General features: G+C 40.4%; 1 protein-coding gene across 1 annotated transcript in view; it reads left to right on the top strand.

Moving 5' to 3' along the window:
- Positions 1 to 29: 29 nt before the first annotated feature.
- The window catches only part of EEIG2 (EEIG family member 2), a 64,021-nt gene continuing 51,116 nt past the window's right edge, over positions 30 to 12,934 (top strand). Inside the window, exon 1 of the mRNA XM_004388050.2 lies at positions 30 to 264. Within this exon, the coding sequence (XP_004388107.1) occupies positions 125 to 264 (140 nt within the window). The 5' untranslated portion in view covers positions 30 to 124. The remainder of the gene's footprint in view (positions 265 to 12,934) is intronic.

The following is a 12,934-nucleotide window of genomic DNA, read 5'->3' as shown; positions in this document are numbered from 1 at the left end:
CCCAGCTCGCGGCCCCGGCCATGGGGCTGAGCGGGCCCGGGGCTCAGCGGAGCTGAGGCGGTGGCGCCGGTCCTCCCGCCCCCTGGGGCCGCCCCCGCACCCTGCTCGCCGGCGTCTTGCTCTCATGATGATGAAGAAAAAGAAGTTTAAGTTTAAGGTGGACTTCGAGCTCGAGGAGCTCTCCTCGGTGCCCTTCGTCAATGGGGTCCTCTTCTGCAAGATGCGGCTGCTGCACGGCGGCAGCTTCACCGCCGAGTCCTCCAGGTAACGCGCCCTTCGCGCCGGCTTCTCAGGAGCCGCCTCTGCCCTCGCCTTCCCGGAGGGGCTTGTTTGATGGCAACATCTCTTTCCTTGGTCCATTTGCTCCTAGAGGGCGGTCAGCATTGTGAGCTCCCCATTCTCCAGGGGCTAGTCTGATATCAGCGAGGAATTTATTGATCTCCACAAAGTGCTTCGCAAATAGGTCCATCTAGCCTGGGCTTGGCTGCTGCGCTTCTGATTCCAGATGGTTCCCGGTATTTGCTCTTCCCTCCTAGATTCTCTAGAAGGGGAGCGATGGCCAGAAGGGAGAGGATGCTTCTAGTTTGTCTTAAGTCGTTTCCATATTTGTGAAATGCAAAGTGGAACTTGAGCTGTTGTTAAGACAAAAAAAAAAACTCAAAACTGCTCGAGTTCCAACAGCGTCCACTCTGAACAGGAGCCTGTACTTAGCGTAACTCCTTCACCCTTGTAGGTTTCTCGGGGACTGCGGCGCCCAGGATAAGGCTAGGGTAGGCCTGGTCAGGCTTGATCTGAGTCATGTTTCCTGACAGAGGGGCAGCAGCCTATGCCTCCTCTTACAGCTACGTCTCCAGGTAGTCTCTATGTACTCATTGAATTACCGGTCTTGAAGTGGCCGTTAGTGGGTGTCGGTGTGGAGGACTTCGAACCAGAAGCGGAGCCCAACCCTTCCCTCTTTTTGACTTGAGAGCCCATGGCCAGTAGGCACTTCCAGGGAGAGTCATGGGCAGGTTCCAGAATGAAGAATGAAGGTGTGGCAGTGTTCTTTGAGTAGTTTCAGAGCTACTCATAGGTTGACAGATTACCCTAAGGTAAGTGATTTTCAGAAAATAGGAAATTTAAGGAATTAAGAAAATGGACATTTGAGTTTCTGAAATCAAATAGAAGGCTTATGTTCGTTGTGCCTAAATTTATTGGTCGGGTTGTTGTTAGGTGCCTTTGAGTCGGTTCTGACTCATAGCGACCCTGTGTACAAAGTAACAAAACACGGCCTGGTCCTGCACGATCCTCAAAACTCTTGCTATGTTTGGGCCCATTGTTGCAGCCACTGTCAATCCATCTCGGAGAACGTCTTCCTCTTTTTCACCGACCCTTTGCTTTACCAAGCATGATGTCCTTCTCCAGGGACTTGGTCCCTCCTGATAACGTGTCCAAAGTATGTGAGACGAAGTGTTGCCGTACTTGCTTCTAAGAAGTATTCTGTACTTCTTCCAAGACAGATTGTTAGTTCTTCTGGCAGTCCATGGTGTATTCAGTATTTGCCAAGACCATAATTCAAATGCATCAATTTTTCTTTGGTCTTCCTTATTCGTTGTCAAGCTTTCACACATACATGAGGCGATTGAAAACACCATGGCTTGGATCAGCAGCACCTTAGTCCTAAACGTGGCTTTATGTTTTCCCCTAAAAATATTCTGCTTTCCTTTTGTCTGTTATCCCTGTTAATAATATAAAGAGAATAATATGTCAATAGGTTGTGAAACTGGAGCCAGAAAATTGTCTGCTGTGGCAATACTGAAGCCTGTGGAAGCCAGAAAATGCAAATATCTAGTTGACCAGATAAAAGGTGTATGAAGCACTATTGATTCTTAAAATTTTTAAATGGTCCGCTGAGGATAGTTTTCAAAACTAAACTGTGATGACAAATATGTGGCTATTTAGCTAATTAATCACACTATTATCCCTTTTAGCACATCTGTGACCTAGAATAGTTAGACAAATACTGTATGGCTCTTAAAATGACGAAAAGCCAGTTTGTGAACGACCTGTTGGTGTGAGACCTAGACTTGGGGTAGGGTCCCATCCCCCACCCCCACTTCCAGCCATTAGATCAACTTTCTGAGCCAGTGGTGACACCTGGTGGTCAGGGCACTTTCCTATGCCACCCCCCCACCCCAAAATATTGATTTGACTTGTTTCTCACAAGTCAGTTATTCCATCACAGGCAATCATTTCTCTAGCAAACATGTATAGACTGGACCTTTTATAAATATATTATTTAATTCTCACAGCAAGCCCATAAGGTAGGGATCCCCATTTTATTGATGAATAAACAGAGGCTCAGAGAGCCTACTGACTTTCCCAAGGTCCCCCACAGCTGGTAAGTGCAATGTCAAGATTCTAATACAGGCCTCTCTTAACTTCAGACAGGGTGATGCCAGATAAAGGAGAAAAGTATGTGCAGTGCTGAAGAGCTTCCTAATGGTTTTAACAAGTTGGGGACATGATTTGTACTTTGCAAGAATTGGAAAGGAAAAAGCAGACAATCTTAGGTTAAACTTACCCCTTTCTCTCCCATCTAAAATCTGATTTTAATCAAGATCTATATAAACAAATAAAAAAGGCATACAGTTTGGAGGCTTTGATTTGGCCAGAATCCTTTGATTTGGCCAACTTATAAGGAACCTGTGTCTTTGAAGCTAGAAGGTAACTTAATGTAAAGGCAAGAGCAAGGGTTTGGAATGAGGTGGGTCTGAGTTTGAATCCCAGCTCTACCATGGTAAACCTGGGTGGGTGACTTAACCTTTCAAAGATTCCATTTGTGAAATAGAGACAGTCTATGGCACTTGGGGGTTATTGTGAGGATTTAGTGAGATAATAATATCTAAAACACTGAGCACAGTGCTTTGGCACTCAGTTGGCATTTAAAAAAGAGACAAGGAACTTGTCCAACAGGGTCCATTTCCTTTAGATGTTATACTTAAGTCCTTTATCCTAATAATTATAAAAATGTTGGTTTGAGAATGATACCTTATTTTTCTCCTTCTTGTTGTTGTTGGGTGCTGTTGAGTTGATTCCACCTCATAGCAACCCCATGGGACAGAGTAGAACTGCCGTATAGGGTTTTCTTGGTTGTAATCTCTACAGCGAAGCCCTGGTGGTGAAGTGGTTAAAAGCTCAGGTTGCCAACCAAAAGGTTGGCAGTTTGAATCCACCAGCCGCTCCGTGGAAACCCTGTGGGACAGTTCTACCCTGTCCTATAGGGTCCCTATTGGTCGGAATCAACTCAACGGCAGCGGGTTTGGTTTCTTGTTTGTTTTTTGTGACACCACTGAGAGAGGACTCTTGAAAGCTTGTGCCTGGTTTCCTCTAGACTTCGTCCCATGTACCTTTTTCCTTTGCTGATTGTGCTTCATGTCCTTTTGCTGTAATAAATCTTAGCCATGACTACTGCTGTCTGCGGAGTTCTGTGAGTCCTCCTAGTGAATAGCCAAACTGTAAACCTATGTAAAATAATACTCATTTTGTTAGAGAAAAGACTTAGAGGTACATAGCAAAAAAAAAAAAAAAAAGTGCAAAAACTAAAAATACACATCGTTCATTGTTCACCAGATACAAACTGAGTATTTACCAGGTTCCTAGCTGTCTTTTAAGGACTAGGAGAATTATAACAAATATAAAGGCCCACGAGTCAGTCACCTCTACTTAATGAAGTTAGATAATGTATTGCTTGACAGTAGGAGACATGGGATTTAGTGGGTCAGACAATATGTTGGTATTGTTGAAATTCTGAAGAGAAACCTTATTTTACAGCTGTGATGGTTACTGAAAACCACACTAGCATTTGAGCTGAGTGCCAGGAGGATGAATTTGCTTTGACAAAGATGTGGGGTTGGGAAGACAACTTGAGAGGCTGGCTTGTACAAGTCAGTAATAGAAGTTAGTGGTCAGCCTGATTGCAGAGAGGGTTCATATTGAACAGAAACTTAAGTAAGATTAGAGGGAAAAAAAGGCCTTCAGCGCTATTGCAAAGAGTTTGCTTTCCTCTGCTTATAGTATAAACTTCAACTGAGGAGTCTTGAACCGAGTTGTAATGTGACTAAAGTAGTATTTAAACTGGTAGTCAGGCTGGTGTTCTGTGGATTCAAGTGGTGATAGATTAGAGATGGGGAGACAAATTAGGATGCTATTAAAATCACCCAGGCAGGAGCTGATAAGACAACCTGAAGTCTGAGGTTTCCCATGTAAGTGACTGATAAGTGGTAATGCTATAAAAGAGATGCCTTAATGCCTTGACAGAAGTAAGGAAGTCAGGAAAAAGAATCTTCATTTTGTTTTGTTTTTAAGGGAAATGTGTGTGGTGGTGGGGGTTATAAGGAGGTGAGTTGTACATTTGACATATGGCATATGAGATGACATTGAGCCTGATAAGCAGTTGGAGACATATTTATTGTGGATTTCTTAGATCTTGTATATTGAAACCGTACAAGCCTGCTTATTGAACTTCTTACTTAGAATGGCCTTACACTGTTTTGCCCTTTTAAAGATTATTAGTGAAAATTAATTTTAGAAGGACCCAGTTTCTCTTGGGAAAATTTGTCCAGTGAAGAGGTTAGAAATATATAAAGACTAGAAGATATTTATTTGTAATAATTATTGTTAAAGTGGCCAGGTTAAATGGTCAGATTTTAAATATCATAGTTAATAAAACTTTTAGAAAATACATTGTACAATTATAGTGATCTAATAAACCAAAGCCAAATTGTTGCCTAATATTTTCGAAGACCTTTCAAAAAGACAGAATATTACATTAATTAACTCCTTTCACATCTCTTTCTCTGTAAATGCACTTAAATCAATTTTGAGGTTTATTAAGGCTATCAGAGCCAGTTTAATTTCTGGTCTGCTTTAATAAAGGAAGAAGAAGAAGAAATATGCCCATAATTTTAGCATTTCCCAGCTCCTTTTATTTTGTTCATCTTTTGGTGTGTGTGTGCATGCTGATAGCTAAAATACTTTTCTAAGTTTCACATGAGCTTGTATGTGGCAGAAAACCATGAATTCAGGGAGTGTCTGGGAAGCTAATGAGCACATCTGTGTATTGGATCTTTTAACTTTGTAAACAAGTTGAAGGATTTCTTCTCTTTGGCCCGAGTGCATCTTTTTTTATCAAGATTTTAGTTCACTGCATATTGTATACAGTCCTGCTCCACATAACATCCGTTAGGGTAACGTCCAACCACATATATGTCTGTGGTCCCATAAGGTTATAATAGAGTTCAGATTATACATAAAAAAATTAAAGAGACACTTCCAGATACACTAGAACGTCTTTAACATAATAATACGGTAATAATAATGTTTTGATGTGTATCGCGAAGTAGCGTCCATTTGTTATTACAAACCATTGTATGTATCTCAAATTTTTAATAATAGACTTTACAGAGGTTGGTTCATAACTACAGGCTGTACATAAGTTGCAAGTTCCTAACCCAGGGACTGCCTGTATATAGTATGGTGTTCACACAGCGTCCAAATTACATAACATCCTATATTTCACAGACAGTATCATGGATGTTAAATGATGCATGACTACATTTCTTTTTAATAACTTTTTCCCTTATTTCAAAAGTAATATAGGTTCATGTGTGAAACTTAGAAAATATAAAAGCAAAAGAAAAGAACAAAAATTGTCCATAAACAAACTACCCAGAGATAATTATTATTATTAGTATTTTAGTGTATAACTTAGAGTCTTTAATTTAATCCATACGCATATATATACCCTCCTCTCACACACATTTATAACATACCTTTTTTTTAAAAAAATAAAATGGGATCATATAGTACTTATGTTTCTTATTAATGTATCTTTTTATATCATTAAATATTTCAATTATAAAATTATTTTTAATAGATACATATCATTCCATTGTATGAATTTCTATGACTTATTAAATCATGCCTTTTGAAATAGTTTTTCTTCCCTTTTTAAAAATAGTACTTTTATAAACAAATTACAGAGAGCATCCTTGTAACCAAATTTTGTGTACACCCATTATTATTTTTTTAGGATTAACACCTATAAATGGAATTATTGAATCAAAGGGCGTACAGACTTTTAAGTTCTTTAATATTAACTTATCCTTCAGTGCATTCAATTGATTTTTTTAAGATGGAAAAATCACTGATAAGCATCATATATCAAAAATAACCAGTATTAGTAAATGCTGTTTGACCATACTGGCACAGAATTCTTTATACCCTGACCAGAAATGGAGTTGTCAATTCACATTGTTGAAATAACTGTAATAATAGCTAACATTTATTAAACACTTTCCTCATGTGCCGGGAACTTTATTAAACTTTTACATTTAATCTTCAAAACAATCTTATGAAGAAGGTACTATTATTACATTATTACCGTTACTGTTATATTCTCATTTTATACCTGAGGAAACAAAGAGGCACTGAAAGTTACACAGCTAGTACCTGGCAGAGGTGGGAGGCAGTCTGGCTGCAGAATCTGCTCTCATAATCACTAGACTCCACTGCTTCTCAGTTCTTATGTTTTTTCATTTTTATGTTTTAGCAAAATGGTAGATAAATATAATACGGCTTTCTCTGAATGTCAGTCCCAGAAAACTGGTTCCAATATATAACACCACTAAACTGATCACCAGTTCTGCCCCTTTAGATTTGTCCCAAGACCATTATATATGGAAGATAAGAAACATAGTACTCATGCACGTACATTATTTTTTCAAGGTATGCCTTTCCAGTAGTAAGTTTGCAAAATTCTGTTTCATTACAACCTTATGGAGCAGTTCTACTCTGCACACATGGGGTCACCATGAGTTGGAATCAATTTAACAACAACAAACAAAAACAACTGTTGGGTAGTTGTACCTTACAAAAATGTTATTAATGCTGCTTTATACCAAAAAAAAAAAAAAAAAGTTGCCATCAAGTCAATTCCAACTCATGGTGACCCAGTGTGTGTCATAGAATAGTGCTCCATAGGGTTTTCAGTGGCTGATTTTTTGCAAGTAAATTGCCGGGCCTTTCATCCAGAGTGTCTCTGGGTAGACTCCAGCCACCAGCCTTTTGGTTAGCATCCAAGTGCTTAACTGTTTGCACCACCCCGGGATGCTCCACTTTATACCAACAAGTTAATATTCGCCATTATATCGTAAGCCTTGCACAGTAGGCAAATACTTGGAGAAAGGATCTGTTGTAGCTTTACCAAGGATGACACAGATTTAAAATTAAATATATGGGGAAGTCATATGACTCACACATGTGTGCTATACTAGTAACACAACATATAGAGACTTACCTTCAGTTTGCGGTGTCAGCTTTTGAAGGACCTTGTCAGATAGAGATCCTGGGGAGCATGTTGGGATTCTGAGGAATCTTGAATTATGTCAATAATGGGACTGGGGAGCCCTGGTGGTGCAGGGCGTAAGAGCTATGGCTGCTAACCAAAAGGTCGACAGTTCAAATTCACCAGCCGCTCCTTGGAAACCCTATGGGGCAATTCTACTCTGCCCTGTAGGGTGGCTATGGGTCAGAATTGACTTGACGGCAGTGGGTTTGGTTTTCGAGTTAGTCTCAAGAGAGAAGATAATGGTCTTCAAATATTTAAAATATGAACTTGTATATTTGTATATTTTACATTCCTAATTTTATTTAATTCTCACAAAAACCCTTTCATAGAGGTAGGAGATCATTGTTATCTCCTATATTAGGTTAGGATATACATCAAGTGCTGTAACTTTTTTTCAAGAGATTGAAAAAAGGCTTAAACAAAACAAAAGTTTATTTCTCTCTCATATAAAGTCCAACCTGATGTGGTGGTTCTGCTCTGCCAAGTTGTCGGGGGCCTAGGCTCTTTTTATATTTTTATCATGTCCTGCCTGGGGTTATTGTTCTCATCCACAGGGACTAAATTGGCTCACCCCGCATCCGAATTCCAGCCATTGGGAAGGGGACAGGGGGAAGAGGAGGTCCCTTCTGCACACACCACTGATCAAAACTTCAGCACAAGGCCACACCCAGCTGCAAGGAAGGTTGAGAAATGTAGTCTTTACTGGGTGGCCATGTGCTCAGCAAAAAATTCAGTTAAGATAAGGGCAAGACAGATACTAGGGGACAGTTAGCCACACTTCTATTTTAGCTGATGCTCAGAAAAGCAACGTGATTTGCTCAAAATCACCCATTATTAAATGAAAAATATTTGGAAGACTGCTCTGTAAGGAGGAGTAGACTTCTGGGTGCATCAGAGGACAGAATTAGGACCAATGGGGAGATTACAAGGAGGCTTTTTTCTAGTAAGTATAATATTAGGAAAATAATTTCTAACACTTAGAGAAGGGGTACCCAGCAGAGTAGTGGAATAGGCTACCTCAGAAAAAAAGCTCCTGCTAGCAGGTGAACAACCATTTGTCAGGAACATTATCCTTTGTGAGAAGGGTAGATAACCTAGGTAATCCTTAAGGCCCTTTCTAACTCTAAGATTCTATGATTAAGCTTTCAATTTCATTTCCTAACACTACTCTTCCTTAACATTCTGTTTTAGCCAAGACTAGTCAGCTTATATTAACCTAACGTGTATATGTTTCTGTCTCCTCGTACTCTTTCCTTTTCCTACTTGTTCTTCACTCTTCCTTTAGTCTGTCCAAATTCCAGCCTTCTTTCCAAATTCAGATCAAACGTCTCATCAGCTTTATATGCACACCTGCCCCAACCTATAACCCATCCACTACTACTTTTCTCCAACACTTACTACTCATACTATGTCCTTAATAAATGTTGGTAATTTGTTGAATGAGTGAAATCTTTACACCATCCCACTAAGATTTCACTTCTCACTCAATTTCTATAGTTCTCATTTCTACCAGTCATTTCATACCAAATTTGTTCTTTTAATTATCTTTATGAAAGATCACTGTAAAAGCAGTGAGGCTGATTTGAGGTATGGCTTTGTGGAAAGAGCTTCAGTTAGCAACTTAATGAACATTTTTTTCCTGCCTAATTTGTGTCAAGTACTTTGCTAGGCAATAGGGTAGAAAGATGTGGTGCCCAGCCTCAAAGAACTGAAGTCTAATAGAGGAGATCGACACATTAACCAAATCACTATACAGTGTAAAATGTGCAGTAATAAATATAAGAAAAAGTATAGTGGAAGAAGTGTTTAACTTTTTTTTAGATGGGGGGGTTGGGAAGGGCACCAGGAGAAGTGGCACGGAAGATAATTCCTTAGTAAGATTTTGAAAAAAAGTCTAGCTGAAGAAGGAAATAGAATGATAGAAGGACCAGTGTTTGCAGTGACATGGAACAGCATGGTATACTGAGGGCACTATAAGTATAAAAGTGTATTACTGATGCTACATAAAGAGAGGGAGAAGGGGTGGTCATTTCAAGGAGTCTAGACTTTCCCTTGATTCTGTAGGGTATAAGGAGCCAAAAATAGGGGAGTGACTTATGCAAAGTTAGTAGGTTGGTTTAAGGCTGGAATTTAAGAGAATTCTTATCTGATGACCTTATCTTTCTCAGTAGCAACCAAGAGAGATGGCATAAGGGAGATGAGACTAATGATAAAGTATTAGAAAAGCTGCAAGGAATGGGAGAGGAAGATGATCAAAGAGAAGTCTAAAAGGCCCAACAGAAATTGAAAACCATGAATTACTAGTGACAACAATGTGCATGGCCATTCAGTTTTCTCTAGCAGTGCTCACAGCTTACATATAGGATAAAAGGGATGGTAGAATTGATTCAGGCTTCGGGGATTGTAGGTATGTGGAGAGGCAAAGGGGGCAAGAGAGTTAAGAGTGTTGGTGAAATCCAAGGAACATATCCTAGAGAAATAAGAGCCGTCACATGAATAGACCTATGCACACCCATGTTCATTGCAGCATTATTCACAATAGCAAAAAGATGGAAACAACCTAAGTGCCCATCAACAGATAAATGGATAAACAAACTGGTACATACACACAATGGAACACTATGCAACAATAAAAGATAATGATGGATCTCTAAAACATTTCACAACATGGATGAATCTGGAGCGCATTATGCTGAGTGAATTAAGTCAATCACAAAAGGACAAATGCTGTATGAGAGCACTATTATAAAAACTCATGAAAAGGTTTACACACGGAAAAGAACAATCTTTGATGGTTTTGAGGGAAGGGAGGAGTGGGGAGGGAAAAACACTAACTAGACAATAAATAAGTGATAACTTTGGTGAAGGGGTAAGACAGTACACAATACTGGAGAAGTTAGCGCAACTTGACCAAGGCAAAATTATAGCAGCTTCATAGACATGTCCAGACTCCCTGAAGGACCGAATTACTGGGCTGAGGGCTCAGGACCGTGATCTCCGGGGACATCTAGCTCGATCGGCATAACATAGTTATAAAGAAAATGTTCTATATCCTGCTTTGCTGAGTAGCATCTGAGGTCTTAAAAGCTTGTGAGCGGCCATCTGAGGTACTGCACTGGTCCCACCCTGTCTGGAACAGGGGAGAATGAAGAAAACCAAAGACACAAGGAAAAGATTAGTCCAAAGGACTAATAGAACACAAGTACCATAGCCTCTACCAGACTGAGTCTAGCACAACTAGATTGTGCCCAGCTACCACCACTGACTGCTCTGACAGGGATCACAATAGAGGGTCCCGGACAGAGCTGGAGAAAAATGTAGAACAAAATTCTAACTCACACACACACACAAAAAGACCAGACTTACTAGTCTGACAGAGACTGGAGAAACCCCAAGAATATGGCCCCCAGACACACTTTTAACTCAGTAATGAAGTCACTCCTGAAGTTCATCCCTGAGCCAAAGATTAGACAGGCCTGTAAAACAAACAATAATACATGTAGCTCAACCATGTATCCGAGACTAAATAGGCAGACCAGCCCAGGGGCAAGGATGAGAAGGCAGGAGGGGACAGGAAAGCTGGACAAATGGAAATGGGGAATCCAGGATCGAGGAGGGGAGAGTGTTGACACTTCGCAGGGTTGGCAACCAATGTCACAAAACAATATGTGTATTAATTGCTTAATGAGGAACTAATAAAGAATTTAAGAGATCAGTTATGGGGTCCAGGCTTCATAAGGAAGGAAACCAGACCAGGAAGATAAATCAGATAAAAATAGAATGGTTGGAGGATGAAGGCCTCAGTGATGTCAAAAGAAGGTATGTGTGCAAGGAATGAGGCTGTGACAAAGTTGGAGGCTAGGAGATGTGCTCAGAGAATGGGATATTAAAGCTTGAGGTTCCCTCAGTAGAGCAGCCTAGAAAGATGGCAAGGTCCAGAGTGCAGGTTGCTGAAGTGAAGTGAAGATTCGCATGAGAACTCTGAGTCTAAGGTGTTAGAATAGTTACTTGCCTGGTGTTAAAATAGCCAGTGTGATTGCAAGTGTTGACGTGAAGAGAGAGAGATTGCAAAACAGGTACTTTAGTGTGACGTCAACTAGGAGAGGAAGAGTATGGCATAGCCAAATATTTTGTCATTCAAGTTTGAGAGTAGACAAGTTACAGGCTGGAAGTAGCATTGAGGAACTAGGGAAATGCTAGGGCTGCCTCCTGGACCTGTGGTAGACGGGGATGGAGAATAAACATCATCTACCCTACAGAGTGCCCTCTTGAAATAGCCAGATTTCAGTTAGGCAATGAGTGGAGTGTTATGTGAAGAGGTTGAGGTTGTAAGAGTTTGTTTAACCCTGGAACAAGGATTTCAGGTGACAGAGTGGAATGAGTTGGGAAAGAGAGAAGCAACAGAATGACTTACAATGAGGAAAAATAAAACAGTAGAAGAGAGCTGCTGAGAATTTAGGGAGAATTGGTGACCAGGTTTTGCATTTTTGTCTTTTTCTGTAGATTACAGGAATGAGAGGTTGTTATGGATTTAATTGTGTCCCCAAAAAATAAGTGTTGTAAATCCTAGCCTCTGTGCCTGTGGTTATATCCCATTTGGGAATGGGTTGTCTTTGTTATGTGAGCGAGGCAGGATTAGTATAGGGTGCATCTTGAGTCAATCTCTTTTGAGATATAAGAGAGATTAAACAAACAAGCGAAAGGAAGCAGAGATGGAGGAGGACACATGCCAAGCCATGAAGATCATCCAGGAGCAGAAGCTCAGAAGAGACAAGGACTTTCCTCCAGAGCCGATGGAGAGAGAAAGCTTTCCTCTAAAGCAGGCTCCCTGAATTCAGACTTCTAGCCTTCTAAACTGTGAGAAAATAAATTTCTGTGTCTTAAAGCCACCCACATGAGGTATTTCTGTCATAGCAGTGCTAGATAACTAAGACAGAGGTATAGCTAAAACTCACTTGCCTTATGATTTCCAATATTGATATAAAATAATTTATTGTCACATCTAAAGCCCAGGTAATGCCAAGACAGTTTCTCCAGCTGCTACTTCTATGAGTGCAAAATGAGGTCATGTTAGATCTTGCCTTCCATTTCCTAGGAGGCCTCTGTCTTTCTCTCTGTCTCACACCTCCCTGCCTATAAACTTAATCTCCGTCCTCACCAGTCTTTTAACTCTCATTTCAGAGGATGAAGTTTTCTCCCTCTAGTTCAATGCCAACCCATTTCCCCATATCCTTGATCCCACCTCCTCCTAACTTCTCTCTCTCTCCCCTTAATCTTCAGTTTCTCTCAATATTGGCAGGTCTTCCCCTCAGTGTACAAACCTGTTCAAGTTTTTACCATCCCACAGAATCCCTTCCCCTCTAGCTACAGTCCAGTCCTACAGTTGTTATCCAAACTCCATGAAAAAGTAATCTAACCTGCATTTGCTCCCTCCTAAGGACTCGTCATTCCCCTTCTCTCACTTCCACCACTTGACTGAAACCATCCTTACTAAAGTCATCAGTGTTCTCTAATTGCCATATTGGTCATATTTTCTCATTTATA

The sequence above is a fragment of the Trichechus manatus genome, unplaced genomic scaffold (genome assembly GCF_000243295.1).
Source record: "Trichechus manatus latirostris isolate Lorelei unplaced genomic scaffold, TriManLat1.0 scaffold00204, whole genome shotgun sequence".
NCBI lineage: Eukaryota > Metazoa > Chordata > Mammalia > Sirenia > Trichechidae > Trichechus > Trichechus manatus.
This window is presented reverse-complemented; position numbering and strand designations above follow the sequence as displayed.